Below are 16,270 nucleotides of genomic sequence, written 5' to 3'. Positions count from 1 at the left end.
TCGAACGTGTGTGTGTGCGCGCGCGCTAACGCACGATTCCATGAATGAACCGTACCCGACTACTCAATTCTATGACTCAGCGCGTGTGTAATTATAACTTCTCTATGAATCAGTGAGACAATGATGGCAAATCGTTCGGTGTGTATAATGCAAGAGCGTAAACAATGTACATTTCAACGTTATCTAAGCTGCTACCAAAAAAAACGATTTTTATTATCAATGATCGAATAAAATAACATAACAATCGATTTGAAGTGTGTGAAGCTGAATTTATGAATTTAAAGTTATGAGTAATGCTTAGCGCCGTTTTCATGCTCACTTAATAAGCCCATCAAGGGCAAAACAAAAAATTCGAAGAAATACTAACTCATGTTCTTTCCGCGAATTATTTCCGATTCAGATGTCTAAGATGACCAAATTATGTATATTTAGGTCATCATAAGATCTGCATAGGCTATGATTTATTTCCTCATGATGACTCATTCAATTGCGCAAATTCAGTTTGAAGAAAAATACTATACCCGGATTTCCAACTGACACTTCAATACTTTCCAAAATGAAAAAAAGTTAAATTGGAAATGTTCATGCTTCATGCACCGGTTAAAAAATTTTTTTCATTAAATTCCGCCAAAAACCCAAAACAAATAGAATTTCAACATAATAGCGAATAACATTACATAGTATATGAAAAATTGATAAAAAGAACTTTTGCTCGGTGCCTCCATTTACCATTATAAACAATGGATGCATAATTCCTCCATCGGGCAAAGTTCTTCACATGATGAAAAGTGACATATAAAACGTAATAGATTGCGCATCTGGCACCACAAAAACATCAAAATGCTGTCAATTGATGGAATAAAAAGCATTTAAAGAATCCGTGACTGTCAACACACAACTACATATTGAACTTTTTTTTTGTTTTGATGTGGTGTGTGCCATTTATCGATGATCGAAGACGACACAGAGAAGAAACAAAGTATCCATCGACACTGCGTTTAAACAAATATATTTTTCATCAAAATAAATACCGACAAAAAAGCTGTAAAAACAAAAATTATTACAACAGTTCAATCACAACCGCCGTAAAAAAACACAAACACAAAATTGTATTTTGTAAAAAGAAAAAAAAATTTTAGAACATTGTCAAAGTAATTAAAAGGTTTCAATTCCGTCTGCAATTGCTTTATTTTGATCTCATGTGTGCAAAAGAATAACAGATTATTTTCGGTTCTATGTACATGTTAAACAATTTCATACATGCGATATAAAACGTCCGGTGAACGAATAATAATAATCAGAACACAATAAAAAATGGGTGCGCATCGAAGCGATAAAATATCACTTCCACCATTGGGTGCATAATACAAGTGAAAGAGCGCATTCTAAAAGACAGCGAAAAAAAACACAATCGCTTCCGAGTCGTTTATTCTGGCCAGTTTTGGTGCCATCGGTTGACTTATTAAAAAAAAAAAACACTATAAATGCCAGTTGATCAACAATAAAATGAAATAGTTCCATGTGACATACAAAGTAGCTTTTCTCTGATGATTTAAGTGAGTGAAACATTGTTGAAGCTTATACAGCAAACCGTTTGTGTCTGTGGTGACATAACCATACGATTCATTAACGAAAAAAAAACACAATCTCTTTGCGATTTACGTGAGATTGAAGGCATAATTAACTTTTATTCGCATAGACATTCAACAGATTGTGTTGGCGCACTGAAACTGTAAACATCGCGAAATAGAAGCTGCAAAAAAAATATTGACACAAATTAACACCTTTGCATCACAAAAAGCTGTTGTTTGAATCGGAACAAATGTGCAACATTGAAATGTACATAGTGCGTCACTGGCTGGTTCATTAGTTACAAAATAGCAAGTGAATTGAAGTGATTTGTATTTCGTACTTTCCATTGGGTTTGTCGACAATCAGAGCTGGAGCTGTTGTGAATAATATGTACATTTTTGCAGAACACTTGTGTCAGCGTCTATTTTTATAACGGAATTTCGTTGCGAGTAAACACATCGCCGGATAAAAACGAAAAACAACCTACTCTTGAACATTTATATATTTTTGTTTGTTCTGAAACCTGTTTGTGCAACAATTTTTCATCAAAACTTATCATTTCTTAATATAGACGTATGCATTCGGGAAATGTGAAATTTCAACATTTTTTTTTTTTTTTCATAATATGATAAGAAATTAAGTAGCTTTTGTTTGCGGATTAAAAACGTTTTTTTCATAAAAAAAAAGTGATCTTGAATAAAAAAACAGCATTTGATACGAAAATGTATTGGCTGGCACACATTGAGGGTGGACCACGTCGGGTCAATCATACGGCTGTGGCGATTGGTGATTTTATTTACAGTTTTGGTGGCTATTGTAGCAACGAAGACTATCGATCGTTGAATACAATTGATGTGCACGTATTGAATACACAAAATTTGCGATGGTCACAGGTGCCACAGCGAAAAAATGAACACGGTTTGTTGCTACAATATCCAGAAGTACCATTTCAACGATATGGCCATACGTCGGTTGCATACGAGCACAAAGTTTATATGTGGGGCGGACGAAATGATGAAACTGGTTGTAATATCTTGTTTTGTTTTGACACACTAACATTGCGATGGTCAAAGCCAGAGGTGACTGGCGATATTCCTGGTGTTCGTGATGGACACAGTGCTTGCATCATTGATCATTTTATGTACATTTTTGGCGGTTTCGAAGAGGAAATCAATCAATTTTCGTGCGATGTGCATAAATTAAATTTGAAAACGATGCATTGGTCCTATATTCGAACGACTGGTCAACCACCAAGCTATCGTGACTTTCACACTGCCACCATTTTGAATGATCGCATGTATATCTTTGGCGGACGAGGCGATACACACAGTCCATATCATTCACAAGAAGAAATTTATTGTTCGCAAATTGTTTATTTGGATTTGAGGACACGAGAATGGTAAGAAAATCAATCAGATCATAAAATTGCAAGCATTGTTTTAACATTTGCTTTCAATTTTCAGGATACATCCAAATATAACCGGTGCTGTACCGATCGGAAGGCGAAGCCATTCGGCTTTTGTGTATAAGAATTTACTGTACATTTTTGGCGGATATAACGGTATCAACGATCAACATTTCAACGATTTGTATTGCTTCGATCCGGAAAAGAATCGATGGAGTATGATCGCAACCAGAGGCATCGTACCGAAACCACGTAGGCGTCAAGTGTGTTTGGTTATTGATAAACGATTATATTTATTCGGAGGAACTAGGTAATTTTGGATTCATCTCCATTATGTCCCACCCATGAAATCATAGACGACGTCATAATTAACACCTTGTATCTAACAAAGTTTTTTATTTCGATATTTTTTCAGTCCATCTGAAAATAATACAATGCGCGGTGGTCACGGCCAAAAGTTATTCGATTACAGTGATACACATGTGTTGGATTTCGAGCCGAATCTAAAAACAATGTGTCTCATGTCAGTCATTGAAAACGATTTGGATCAATCTTATTTGCCGTTTGATATCAGGTGAGTTCGAATAATAATTTGTCAACACTTTGGAATAATACAAGTTCAATGCAAGCCATATATTAACTGCGACTCATAAAATTCAAAGAAAACAAACCCTTCAGATTTGCAACACTTTGTATTAAATTGTATTGCCACATTTGTGCAGGTTTTTAAAATGTTTTTGTTCTTTTGGTTTCAATTAGATGGGAGATAAGAAATATGACACACGCCAACAATATCAGTCGACCGTTGAACAACACCGGATAGATATCATCATACTATCATAAATCATCATAATGTAAGATACACTCAAATACTTTGTGGTGACAAAGTGTTTTGCATTCGCAATTTAATATTTTGTACCGATTTGTTGAATGGATTCTTTCCGTATATTTTGTGCAAACGGTCCGACCTTAAATACCGAATATAATTTGATAAAAAACACTAGTAGAGGAGCATTAGAAAAAGCCTATTATTCATTTCGTTACCAAAATAAAAAATAAGAAAAACAAATGATCTTGACCGATAGACAATTTATAGAAGAGTTGCTGATAATTTAGTAAATACTCTAATACCAATTGAATTCACTTTGAGGCAGGATTTTCTCTTAATCAGAAATGTAATTTTTTTCTTCATAAATGAACGCATTTTTTACCAGAAATCTATAATTTTTCATAAAACATTACTCGAAATACAAACTTAATCACAGATTGACACACACACACACATATAATAAAAATAGTTTACAACTTTTTAATAGGAATTAATTTAATATATCAGTTACCACTAATAATTTATGAAAATATACAATAATAATAATCATTGAATTCAATTTGGAATTTTGACGAAAAAGAAAAAAAACATTTTTAATCATTTGTGAACTGGACCAATGCGATTTTATGGGATGGTAACAAATTCGACATAAATCGAGCATTGAAATTGTATGCTTTTTCTTCTGATCTTTTGAAATAATTGTGATCATAAGCCCGTAGAGCAATGTTTATAATAATAAAACCAAAAGTTGAACGATATCGAATCCTCAACCGACAAGTTTGAAGACAAAAAAAAGTTATTTATTACCAACATTTGTCATACATTTTTTTGTTGTTGAATTCTCGATATCACTAGATTACAAATAAGTTAGGGTTTCCATATGGAAAATAAAGTAACATTATTATCAATAAGAACCGCATTTGATTTAAAATTTAGCCCCAGCAATGTGTGAGTTTATCGAATTACTTACATAATAAACGAAAAAAAAAACACACATATAAGTGTACACTTGAAAAGATGTTACAAAAATAATTCGAAATAATCAAGAATATTTTAATCTGTGTTATATATAAGACGGTAATTGTTACATCCGAAAACATTTATTATATTGGAAATGTTTATTTTTTTAAAAAAATACACACATATATACATGAAAATTAAATAAAACACACAATATATACAACTTCAACTGACTCTTTCGGGGTTTCGTTTTTCTCTCATGACCAATTGTCATTTCATTGAAGAAGCTGAATAAATTTACTTTCATATGATTTTTTTGAAGAAATTTATTTAGTTTGACAAAAACCATGGGGTCAATCACGAAATTCTAGTGTATCTAGTTTTTAATAAGATTTCACTAGAAAACTAGAAAATTCTAGTGCGTGAAGTTGGCTCTCAGTAGTTTTTCATATAATTTATATGGCCTTTGGTGTGAAGTTGGCTTCGTTTGTGACGTCATTATTCGCACTAGATTTACTAGTTTTTCTAGTATTTACTAGCGTGATTCGCCCCATGACAAAAACTAACTTCTATTTTCATAAATCAATTTATTTTAAATTTAATCATAATTAACATACTATTTTCGTCTAATTTAGACTGTCTTAAAAGGAAAATTTTTGTATTTGGCTTGCAAAAATCGTAAAAAAATGTCTATGGTAAAAGATATTTTGTGAGAGACTTGAAAATATACGAAAAGAGTGATGACTTATGTGAGCTGTCGAATAGTGATTGAAGTTTTTGGCATGATAGTGTTTCTATTGACTGAGCCACCTTATTCATTGATTCCGCTTCTTTAAAGTCCTTGGAACTTCTAACCATTTCAAGCCAGTATTCCTCTGAAAATGAACATTGAACAAGTTCCTTTAATAGTCAACTTGGTAAACCATATCATAAATGAACGTACTCTGCCTTAATTCTCGATTGCAATCAATCTCCAATTTCGTTTTGTATTCATTTTTGACGTCTATTTCCAGATTTTTCCGATGTCCATTATAATGAACATTAAATTCGGCTTGAAAATTTTTTGTGACATAATACGGAATCTTTTGTGACATGGTTCGTTTGGGAATTACATATTTGCTGTCAGAAAGTCAGAAAAATTAGTTCAAATTTTGAATTTCAATATAAGTATTTTCATGGATATTTACGAGTTTGGTGTCAAACTAAAAACTGGAGGTGTTGTAAACAACGCTTCCAAGCTTAAAATTGCCGACGGTACCAAGATCAATAGAATCACGGGAAGAAGAACCATAATGTAGAAGCCGATCTGTAAATGGTAGGGAAAAAAATATGCTCGAATCTTCAAGTGTAAGATGTAAATTGAATTCTCTAGAATAAATACAGCGTATGATACGGTCGCACACCAAAGGTTGTTTTTACATACATTTTATGCTGTATTTTGTATGACGGTGTTTCGCTTTGAAATGCAACCTTTTCATACGCTGTTTTTATTCTATAGCAATCAATTATTCTTTGCAATTATTTACATGACCCTCCCACCAACGTGTACGATTGCGTTCGTTGGGAAAATCGTATTTGGAACCATCAGTTTCAGGTTCATATGTGTTGGACTCATCATCATCAGCAAATTCGTGCTGATTAGGCCCAGGGTTAGGCACATCATTAACTTCAATATTATTCCCGAAGAGAATGTAATCGTAAACTATTCGTTTTACTGGATCACTTAAAACCTCCCTTGCTTCATTGACTTTCTGCATCGCCTCCTTGGCTCTAGGTGCTTTGTTTTTATCTAAATACATTTAAAATTAAAACTGAAATCAAAATCAAACGTATTTTTCATAGAATTAATGCCAAATTGAGCACCTGTATGCACGAGTAATGCGATCCTTTTATAAGATGTTTCAATTGTGGTGGCAGGGGCATTCTGGCCAACATCCAATGTTTGATAATGATTTCTGGCACTAAAAATACACAAAAAAAAAATCGAAATGACGACATAAGCTATTTTCATTTTAATTTCTATTTTTTTGTGCTTATTGGAGTAGAAAGAGAGTATGGATGAAATAATACCTTAGAATTCGTACAACGTTTTGCTCGTCTACATTCATTTTCTGAAATATTGTCACTGAGAATTAGATAATTTCATATTTATTACATGAACACGTCATATATGAACATAAATATCTGCTTTGAAACTTAAATGCATATAAATACAAGCAAGGGCGTGGGTCCACTTTGATTCGAATTTTTTTGTTCTTGATTTCATCAGAATTATCAGCGTTTATGACTCATTACCCAGAAATGCAGCGAAGACTTATCAATACAAATGTCACAAGCCCAACAATTTGAAAACAATGTGAAACAAATGTGCTGTGAAATAAATTAGCAAATTAAATGTAAATAAATTTATTATTTTGAATTTTCGCCTAGTTTTTTGGCATAAAAAAATGCAAAGTCGTTTTATTTAATTTGAATAAATCGCACAAAGGAAAGAAATTGTATGAGGCATCAATACGCACGTTTGTGTATTATTTGACAGTTACACTGAGATTTGCTACACAAATACACCGAAGTGTCAATGTTGCTTATACTATAAGGTATAAACTTTATAGTTGCGCATGTGTTGATGACTTTTGTATTACGAAATGCAATACAGAAACAATTTAAGATGAAAAATTTGTACAGCATTTTCTGATTCATGAAAATATACTGATTTTTGAATATCAGAATGACATATTCATTGACCTGCTGCTCATATATGTTAATTGTTCATGTCTGTGTGTATATGCAAATATTAGGTTGAATCAACGCAAGTCTATGAAAATACGAAAAAAAAAATTCACGATAAAAAAATGTATGTACAATATTGTAATGAAATGCAATTGTAATCAATCTCCAATGTTGTTTTTTAACGTCTTTTTCTAGACTCTTTTTCAACAAATCGTATTCAGAATTATCAGCATAATGAAATTAACATTTCGGGTTTTAGTATGTAAAACAGATTACGGTTTCTTATATTAATATCCGTTCCCAGACTTCCAGTCGATGAAGTGCTTTCAGTGAATTTTAAGAATATATCTGAAATTGCACAGATTTCCATTACTCACTTGCCTTGGTTTTCTAAAGTAAACTCTTGAAAAAGTAAATAATTTAATCCACAAAGACATTCGTTTAAGTTAACAAAACGTTGCCTTGGTGACTGTCTCAAATTGAAACTACCTTTGTTGTAGAATTTATTTCAATTCTTACTAACTAATTCCCACGTATCAAATTCCACGAATGAAAGAGTGGATGAATGAAAAAATATGGATTGAATGCCGAATTCATGGATTGCAATTCGTATATTTTTGTAAACTAAAGTCCAAACTATAAATTTATTGAGTTTCTAGTTGATTATATATACAACATATTCCGTAGCACCGTTTGCTTTCGTCGGTACCATACCTTAGGCATTCTCCAATTTCGTTAGAAGTGTAACTGCTTCCGATCTACCTGAAATGGTATATGATTATAAACTGTAATGAAATACTTTCGATTTGAAGAGTATAGTCAAGTTACCTCTTCTAATGGCCACTTCACGCGGAGTTTCATTTCTATCATCATCTCTAGCAAAAAGATTTGCACCTTTTTTTCGTAACAATTCAATAATTTCAATGTGGCCTGAAAAGACATTTCAATAAAATCATCCGTACAATTTTAACGTTAATCAACTTTCATGACTCGAAAGTGTGTACACTTACCATTGAAAGCAGCCCAGTGAAGTGGTGTATTTTTGAGTTTATCTTCTGCATTTACTTTGCCACCATTGTCGATGAGAGTTTTGCATACTTTTGTCGCACCTAAGAAGCACGAAAAGTAATAACATTATTGAAAATATTTCCTTTTAATTTGGAAAAATGTACAATTATGTACCCCTATATGCAGCTGAATGTATGTATGCAGTATATTTACGAATGTTCCATATGCAAGAGAATTTTTCATATATATTTTGAAAATGGAAACGAATGGTCGCGAATGTTTCATACAAATTTTGCGAATGGTGGCGCATGTTTCATACACATTTTGCGGATGGCGCATATGAAAAGTCATATTTTTACATTCAAAAAGTCAAAGTGACAGATTAGGTGACGGAGATTCAAGCCGAATCGATATTTTTTTGGTAATATTGAGTGAAATTTTTCTAAAATGGTAAATAAATCTTTGCCACTCGTAATATAATCACTGTATGCCTTGTGAAAGTTTTTTATTTTCATTGACGTAACTTTCAATTTCTTTTATATTATCTGAATTTATTTCTAAAATCTCACTTTTCGAATCGAATACGGCTTCTAAAATAATATTCAACTAAAGATTATTATCTTGTATTTTTTTTCTTCAACTGTTTTTCAAATTTAGTTGAGAACAATGACATTGTGTTTGAAACTGCCACGACAAACTGAACACAGCAATGTGTATGTACAAATGTCACACGACAGTTTGTCGCATCTAGCAAGACGTATGCGGCATTCGCGAATGGTTGCGAATGAAATGTACAAATTTTCATAGATGTTGATGCGGATGAATATACTTTACTTCGTATATTTCATGTATGAATAGGAAAATATTCATATATTCCGTATAAAATGGCATTCGCATATAGTAAAATGCCCCTAGATTTTTATTTTTCTAAAAATGAGAGAGGCAACGCAATATAAAAATTGTTTGTGTATTTGATTGCAAGCGTCACTGAAAATTTATATCAGATCATTTTCAGATTTGATGTGCAGTATTGCGTCACAGTGAGAACTTCCAAAGAAGTGTTTTTTACTTATATTTTATTCACCGCCAAAAATGGCTGAATCTTTTGAGTTTGTACATAATTTTTACACATTTGTTGGTGGGAAAAAGGTATGAATCAATGATACACATTTGGTATACATCTGGTCACCGTTAAAAACCACATCTTTTAATAAAGATTTCTAATAACTTATAAGCTACTTCTTACAGTAATAGCTAATAGTTAATAGTAAACTGTTAAAATTACCGTCAAACAGCAAAAAAACACTTATAAATACTAAAAAATTTCAAATTGCACGCGGTTACAATGAGTCAGAAAATAATTAATAAATAAATAATTAGATAAATAATTGGATAAATAAACAATTAATATCTTTACAAAAATCACATTAGATCGTTAAAGAAAACAGTGTTATAGTTAGACACCAATGACAAGTTAGAAAAATGGTCATCGCTTAAGGCTAAAAGTCGAGTTTTGAAGGTTGATCTTTTTGATTGCGTTGAAAATAGTTCGTGGACCTTATTTGACATTTTGCACATTTGGTTGATTGGTACTGATGGATTGATTTTGAAGTTCTTGTGATTGGTTTTGAAGTACTCCACACATCTTAAGTTACGTCCATTTTGATTGCGGGCAATTTCAGTCTTCAGTGATGGGCAGTGAACGTTATTTTGCATCAAGTCGAAAATGAATAGAATTGATGCGTTGATACGGCGTCTTTGGAGAATAAGAATGAGAATTCCATCAGAATAATTTATCAGACACATTTTGGAACATTGATACATTTCGTTTTTGTGAAATTTATTTTGGTATTTTAGAAATAAATCAGTGATTGTCAAATGGCTTGCTATAAGCAGCTTGCTTGCCTGCGTCGCCTATCGTGCGGCAAGCAAGGAAACATGCGGACACATATACGGCAAACGAACCATATGTACCAAACAGTTTTCGTTCGTGCGAGATGCGGTATCTGTGTAGACGTATTGGTCGCACGTACGAAAACCGTGTAGTAGATATGGTTCGTTTGCCGTATATGTGTCCGCATTAGGGTGGCCCAAAAAAAAAAGTATTTAATTTTTAACATTCCAGGCCGGTTTTAGCATATTTGAGGCCTAAAAACACGATGTGGACCATTGGTTTGTTCAAGTAGGGAACCATGGCGCTACAAATTCATTGGGAAAATACCTCGATGGACCCCTTTTGGTGTATTTTGAACGATTTCTATTTTCTAAAAAAATTATGAAAAAATTATGAAAAAAATACGTAGTGGGGGGTTTTTTGGTGCGAGAAAACCGAATCTGGCGTTATTTTTGCGATACGATTAATGGTTAACACATTTTTCCTACAAAAATGTCAAAAAATCACCAAAAATATGAACTTTTGTATGGGAGCTAAGCCTGTATGAAATCGTAATGGCGTGAAACTTTGCACAGACTATTATTTAGATGACAATTATAATGAACTGATTTCAAGAGTTTTAAATACTAGCAGCTGCATAAAAGTAGAAATAATCTTTATTTTTTGACATTCAGTGCCCCTAGATATTGCGATGTGTGTACTTTCAAAATGTGAAACGTTCTTCTAATTAGCTGTAAACCAGTGAGATAACATTATCATCATTCTGTCGTCATTTCCATTTTCTGATTTCTTTTTATTCACATGAGAAGATTACTCACATGTCATTTCAAGAGCAAAAGTAAAAAAATCGAAAGTTCATAACTACTCATAACAACAAAATATGACAAGATGTGTCTAATTCAGTACTGTGTACTTATTTCGTATATTAAACGAACTCTTAAATTTTCAACTCAACGTTGAGATATATTATTTTCTGATTCAATTAAATCATAGGAGAAACAAAAAAATATTTATTTTCTGTGGTCTTGAACTTTTGACGATTTCATGCGATAAAAACAGAGCAGAATATTGCATGTAATAAAAAAAAGCACGAGGCCCTACGTAATAACATCATAACAAAAACATTCCAAAAACAAAAAGGAAACTTTATAATTCAAATACAAAAAACGAAGACACATCAATAAACAGTTATTCCAAAAATCACAGCTACACTTTAGAAATTGCATGACTTATTGGTAGAAAATAAATTGATCGATTATACAATATACCGTTGTGAACAGATTTGAAAAAAATGACTCATTTTTTGGAACAGATAAAAACATGAAAACTATCTGAATTGAATCACAGAACTACAAAAAAAGGATTATGATCTATTTTGTAATTTCAGTTGATTCACGTTTGAGTTTGTTTGAGATGGAATTTGTGGTGAATTTTGAAATTGAGACGGTTCTTGGATTTTCATGTACAATTCATACAAATTCACTGAAATTCACCGAGATTCACATTTATTCCAAAAGTTCTCAGATTCATTAACCCTCTAGTGCATAGCCCTGCCTTTAGGCAGGGTATATAAATTATTGTCTAAAATATATAATTAAAAACAAATTGTTGACATCGTCAGGGACCCCCCATGGATTTTTCCAAGGACCCCCTACGGAATTTTTGCCATCAATGTCATTTCAAAAGCAAAAGTAAAAAAAATCGGAACTTCATAACTACTCATAACAACAAAATATGACAAGATGTGAGTAATTCAGTAAATATATAGAACGAACTCTTAAATTTTCAACTTAACGTTGAGATATATTATTTTCCGACTTAATTAAATCATAGAAGAAACAAAAAAATATTTATTTTCTGTGGTCTTGAACTTTTAACCGCATACGATTTCATGCGATAAAAACAGAGCAGTATATTTCATGCAGTGAGCATGAGGCCCCCATATAATAATATCATAACAAAAACATTCCAAAAGGAAATTTTATAATTCAAATACAAAAACGAAGACACATCAATAAGCATGTTTATTACTGCAGTTATTCCCAAAATGACATTAGAAATTGCTTGACTTATTGGTAGAAAATTATTCTATTGCACGTCGAATAAAATTAACACATGATATAACGACAGTTGTCAACAGATTTAAAAAAAATTACTCATTTTTAGAACAGATAAAAACATGAAAACTAGCTCACTCGAATCACAGAACTACAAAAAAGAGGATCATGATCCATTTTGTAATTACAGAGCGATTCCGATAGTTAGAATCAAATATAAAACCAAATCTCCACTTAAAACAGAGAGCGCAAATTGAAATGTTTGTTATGATTTCATATAAGATTTGTATGTGCCAATCCTCTTGAATTCATGTCAATTTATTCTGAATCATCAATCATTCGTTATTTCCCACTAGAAATGTGTATTTGCATCATAAGCATTACATTTTGCAAGAAGAATATAAGAGGTTTATTGCAGTAGAACGCAACCAATATTTCTATGAGAATTTTTTTCGATAAAAACAAAATTTATTTATAACTGAAAGATCGACACAAATAGAGAAAAATATTTTCTTCACAAAAAATGCTAAAAGTAAATCTATAATGATCAATTTGCCGCGATGAAGATTTGCAATTACAGTCCGTATTGCTTGCATGTGCTGGATGTGCGTCATCTGGAGATTTGCAAATAATCTATTTTATGTTCATCTATCTTTTGGATACAGACTCTGTGTCACAGAGAGACAAACAGATTATATTTTTTTATGGAAGGAACCCATTGCCTAAGATTAAAAAATTTAATAATTGCTGATTATTTGCGCAGACATTTGTAAATTACTATATATTTCAGAATTGTTTTCATTGACTGTCGACAGTGTCGATATATGTGACAGTGTCGACACCGGCTCAAAATATGTTTGTCAAATTTTAAATCACATTTATTTATTTATGGCCACATCATTTGAAATCTGTGCATTGGTTTCGTTTGATAATTTTTTTTATAAAAGACAGTGGAATTGATCAGAAAAATATTAAATGTTCAACTTCAGTTGGACCCTTTGGTTGAAACCGTCAAATTAGAAGTTAAAATGAAATTCTGTGTTTTCGCTCTTCTAATTGCCGGAGTATGTGTTGCTGACGAATTGCGTTCCAATAAATCTTCAAAACAACTTGGTGAGGATGCTGTTGGAGAGTTTTTTCGTCCTGTGCTTGAGAACTGGAAAAATATAATTGAAAGTAATTAAAAGAATTGCGATTATCTGGATTTTCATTCATATTGAAGATCATGGTATTCGCTAACAGAATCATTGAATATTTATTTTATATACAAATACTGTTCCTTTCTTTTCGAGCGGTATAAGTTTCTCAAATAAATTTTCCAATTTTTTACAGCTTATCTTAATGATCTCTGCTCCAACAAAGATTCAATGAAGATCGCTGATCGCCTAGTTCAACTATTTCTCAATATTAATGAAGATAACAAAGCTCAAGTTTTTGTTAACACTATTTTTGCTAGTTTTATTCGTCTATTGGCTGATAGTGTGATTGAAAAAGGTAATTAAAAGAATTGTTATTTTTTGGATATTCATTCATATTCAATAGCCTAATAATAGAATTCGCCAATAGAATTATTGAATAATTTTTTTATAAACCAAGGCCATTCCTTTACTATTTGAGCGTATAAGTTTCTCAAATAAATTTTCTTAATTATTACAGCCGATGCTCGCTGGTTGAACACAAGTTCAAAGGATATTTTTGGAAGTTCTCAAATTTTCATAATAGAACTCAGAGAAATTGAACAGTGTAAACACAAATGTTTGTTGTGTATTTCACCCATTTACACTGACGTTTCACACACAGATTTTTCAAAACCTAAAATAAATTCTCTAGCAAATCAGACAAACTTTCGTTTTTTTTTTTTTGGAAGTCACTTTTTAAGGCGAAAATCCCTAGCAAATCGAAAGAATTTTCTCCGCGAAAAAACCCAGCAAAACGAAAAAAAATTCTCTCGGAACCAAAAACCCTAGCAAATTGAAAGAATTCTCCTCAATTTTCTACATTGATGAGCTAAAAAAAAAGGTCTTTACTTTTTGAATTAAAAACCCTAGCAAATTCGAATAATTTTCGCGAAAAAACTTTTCTCATCCAAAGCAAGAGATGAGATGCGACGTGCTATTTTTGCTCTCAGTCTCTCATATATTCTCCTTCACTTCGTATGTTCGCTGGTATAGTGTGTTACCGTTGATGCCGTTGTATTTTACGAGTAAGTGAAACAGCAGCGGCAATAGCGTCAACACATAATAGCGGCAGTACATACGAAGCGAAAGGGGAATATGTATCGTGCATCCGTTTCGTATGCGTTAGCCGTACGAGTTCAGCATTACTCAGCTCTCAGCCATATGCTGAGCAGCAGCAAATAGTGATACTCTGATTCTAAGTAAACTGATGAAATGAAAATAAATTAATTACATGGGAATCATCCATACGCGAACGCCATTCTTTATCATATTTACAATTTTTTTTTCTTCATTTATTTTAGGATCAACTTCGCCTATTGGGCATCCAGACGAAGAACTACCATACTGCCCTTGTGAGCCACAGCCACCATGTATTTGCAACTGTACATGTATCGATGACGATGATGACGAATAATTTTGTTAGTTTAGCTAGGATCTAATGCTCTGTTGATAGGGAAATAACTAACACTTGGCTTTTTCATAATTTATTTAATAAATGCACTTCAATATTGTTGCAATAAATTTGATTTTTTTATTTGTTTTATAATGTGAATTCCTGGAGAAAATGACAAAAGAGAAGAATGAAAGTAATGTAAAATAATCAACAAGTAATATACATTACTATGTACAGTGCCCAACAGTTCTGGATGTACAATTGACAATTGGTTGGCAACATTATTGGATTATTACGGGGGACGGCATTCCCCCAATTGACGCAATACCAACATACATATGAAATATGTATATTTTGCGTTAAAGAAATGAAAATCGATACCGCTGACTTTTGGAAAGAGGTTTTTGCATATTTTAGTGGTGCTTGGGCACCAAATTAAGAATCCGCAAAAAAAATTAAAAAATTTCAAAATTTGGCCGCCAGGTGGCATTTTGAAAAAATCGCTGAAAATTCATTTTTCTCGATTTTTGACCGCCAAAATGATTTTTTCGAATTATTATATAGGTCATGCAAAAAAAGACAAACTACGCGAAAAATCATGCAAAATTAACTGATTGAAGATGGACTATCAGAAATCAAAAGAAGAATCATGCACACACATTCAATTCAGTCGAAACACTCATTCAATCATCATTCATACAGCTAGCTAAGTTCAGTCGATGGCCTGCGGACCCCGCAGTGCGGGGAAAGAGCCAGGTGTGTAACTAAAAAATCACACCTGGCAAAGCCTGGTGCGTGATAAAGGATTAGCAATCCTCAAAATAATTATATGATTACTGAATGAATCAAAAATAATAATAGAAATTGAGGAAAACTTTATACAAATATAACGGTATACAATCGTCTATCAGACACCAAAAAAACATCACACCAGAACGCAGACTATCGTAGTGAACTTGAAATTTATCAACCCTTATTCCCTAAATTGTTTGATTCACACACACATAAAAATTACTTTTCGACGTAATACAAAAACTCAGCCATAGACTAGTGGTTAGCGTGCCAGGTTTGTGAGCGTGAGGACACGAGTTCGATTCTCGGTCAAATTTCGTCCGGTATTTTTCCACCGTGATTCGCTCAGGAATTGTCAGTGGTTTAATGAGGAGAGGTTTGGGCCGTGTCTCGGATTTGTGGAGTGCTTCGGAGGGCACTTAAAGCCGTCGGTCCCGTGTGTGTGCACAGCG

At 32.6% G+C, this 16,270-nt stretch overlaps 3 protein-coding genes across 5 annotated transcripts; 2 read left to right on the top strand and 1 right to left on the bottom strand.

The window, feature by feature from the left end:
* Positions 1 to 891: 891 nt before the first annotated feature.
* Positions 892 to 4,995, top strand: LOC116337034 (kelch domain-containing protein 3). The gene is made up of 4 exons (XM_031761313.1): positions 892 to 2,971; positions 3,036 to 3,287; positions 3,393 to 3,551; positions 3,737 to 4,995. The coding sequence occupies exons 1-4, from the start codon at positions 2,295 to 2,297 to the stop codon at positions 3,798 to 3,800; spliced, it is 1,152 nt and encodes a 383-aa protein (XP_031617173.1). The 5' UTR covers positions 892 to 2,294; the 3' UTR covers positions 3,801 to 4,995.
* A 264-nt stretch (positions 4,996 to 5,259) lies between these two features.
* Positions 5,260 to 7,323, bottom strand: LOC116337037 (dnaJ homolog subfamily B member 14-like). Of its 3 annotated transcripts, none has more exons than XM_031761318.1 (8): positions 7,286 to 7,323; positions 6,981 to 7,136; positions 6,837 to 6,891; positions 6,630 to 6,727; positions 6,293 to 6,555; positions 5,954 to 6,072; positions 5,710 to 5,885; positions 5,260 to 5,641 (listed from the first exon to the last, which is right to left on the bottom strand). In XM_031761318.1, exons 2-8 carry the CDS (start codon positions 7,030 to 7,032, stop codon positions 5,457 to 5,459), a joined length of 948 nt encoding a protein of 315 aa, XP_031617178.1. In that variant the 5' UTR covers positions 7,033 to 7,136; positions 7,286 to 7,323; the 3' UTR covers positions 5,260 to 5,456. The 3 variants fall into 3 exon arrangements, with proteins under 3 accessions (XP_031617178.1, XP_031617179.1, XP_031617180.1); XM_031761319.1 differs by having other exon boundaries at positions 6,837 to 6,877; positions 7,062 to 7,136; positions 7,286 to 7,312; XM_031761320.1 differs by having other exon boundaries at positions 6,293 to 6,577; positions 6,837 to 7,136; positions 7,286 to 7,322.
* Positions 7,324 to 13,162: 5,839 nt separating this feature from the next.
* On the top strand, positions 13,163 to 15,127 carry LOC116337039. The gene is made up of 3 exons (XM_031761322.1): positions 13,163 to 13,631; positions 13,788 to 13,949; positions 14,935 to 15,127. The coding sequence occupies exons 1-3, from the start codon at positions 13,484 to 13,486 to the stop codon at positions 15,045 to 15,047; spliced, it is 423 nt and encodes a 140-aa protein (XP_031617182.1). The 5' UTR covers positions 13,163 to 13,483; the 3' UTR covers positions 15,048 to 15,127.
* The last annotated feature ends 1,143 nt before the right edge of the window (positions 15,128 to 16,270 follow it).

Source organism: Contarinia nasturtii, unplaced genomic scaffold, assembly GCF_009176525.2.
Source record: "Contarinia nasturtii isolate CC-2019 unplaced genomic scaffold, AAFC_CNas_1.1 Cnas_scaffold_220, whole genome shotgun sequence".
Lineage (NCBI taxonomy): Eukaryota > Metazoa > Arthropoda > Insecta > Diptera > Cecidomyiidae > Contarinia > Contarinia nasturtii.
The sequence above is the reverse complement of the archived record's forward strand: the minus strand, read 5'-3'. Positions and strand labels throughout refer to the sequence as shown.

What these genes read in the sequence shown, in the direction of transcription:
- LOC116337039 (XM_031761322.1), top strand. Translation starts at nt 13,484, where the DNA reads ATGAAATTCTGTGTTTTCGCTCTTCTAATTGCCGGAGTATGTGTTGCT. An exon ending in CTGGAAAAATATAATTGAAA is followed by an intron (nt 13,632 to 13,787) that starts GTAATTAAAAGA and finishes AATTTTTTACAG; the next exon opens with CTTATCTTAATGATCTCTGC. An exon ending in TGATAGTGTGATTGAAAAAG is followed by an intron (nt 13,950 to 14,934) that starts GTAATTAAAAGA and finishes CATTTATTTTAG; the next exon opens with GATCAACTTCGCCTATTGGG.
- LOC116337034 (XM_031761313.1), top strand. Translation starts at nt 2,295, where the DNA reads ATGTATTGGCTGGCACACATTGAGGGTGGACCACGTCGGGTCAATCAT. An exon ending in GATTTGAGGACACGAGAATG is followed by an intron (nt 2,972 to 3,035) that starts GTAAGAAAATCA and finishes TTCAATTTTCAG; the next exon opens with GATACATCCAAATATAACCG. An exon ending in TATTTATTCGGAGGAACTAG is followed by an intron (nt 3,288 to 3,392) that starts GTAATTTTGGAT and finishes ATATTTTTTCAG; the next exon opens with TCCATCTGAAAATAATACAA.
- LOC116337037 (XM_031761318.1), bottom strand. Translation starts at nt 7,032, where the DNA reads ATGAAATCAAGAACAAAAAAATTCGAATCAAAGTGGACCCACGCCCTT. An exon ending in AACGTTGTACGAATTCTAAG is followed by an intron (nt 6,728 to 6,836) that starts GTATTATTTCAT and finishes GTGTATTTTTAG; the next exon opens with TGCCAGAAATCATTATCAAA. An exon ending in CAATCGAGAATTAAGGCAGA is followed by an intron (nt 5,642 to 5,709) that starts GTACGTTCATTT and finishes GTTCATTTTCAG; the next exon opens with AGGAATACTGGCTTGAAATG.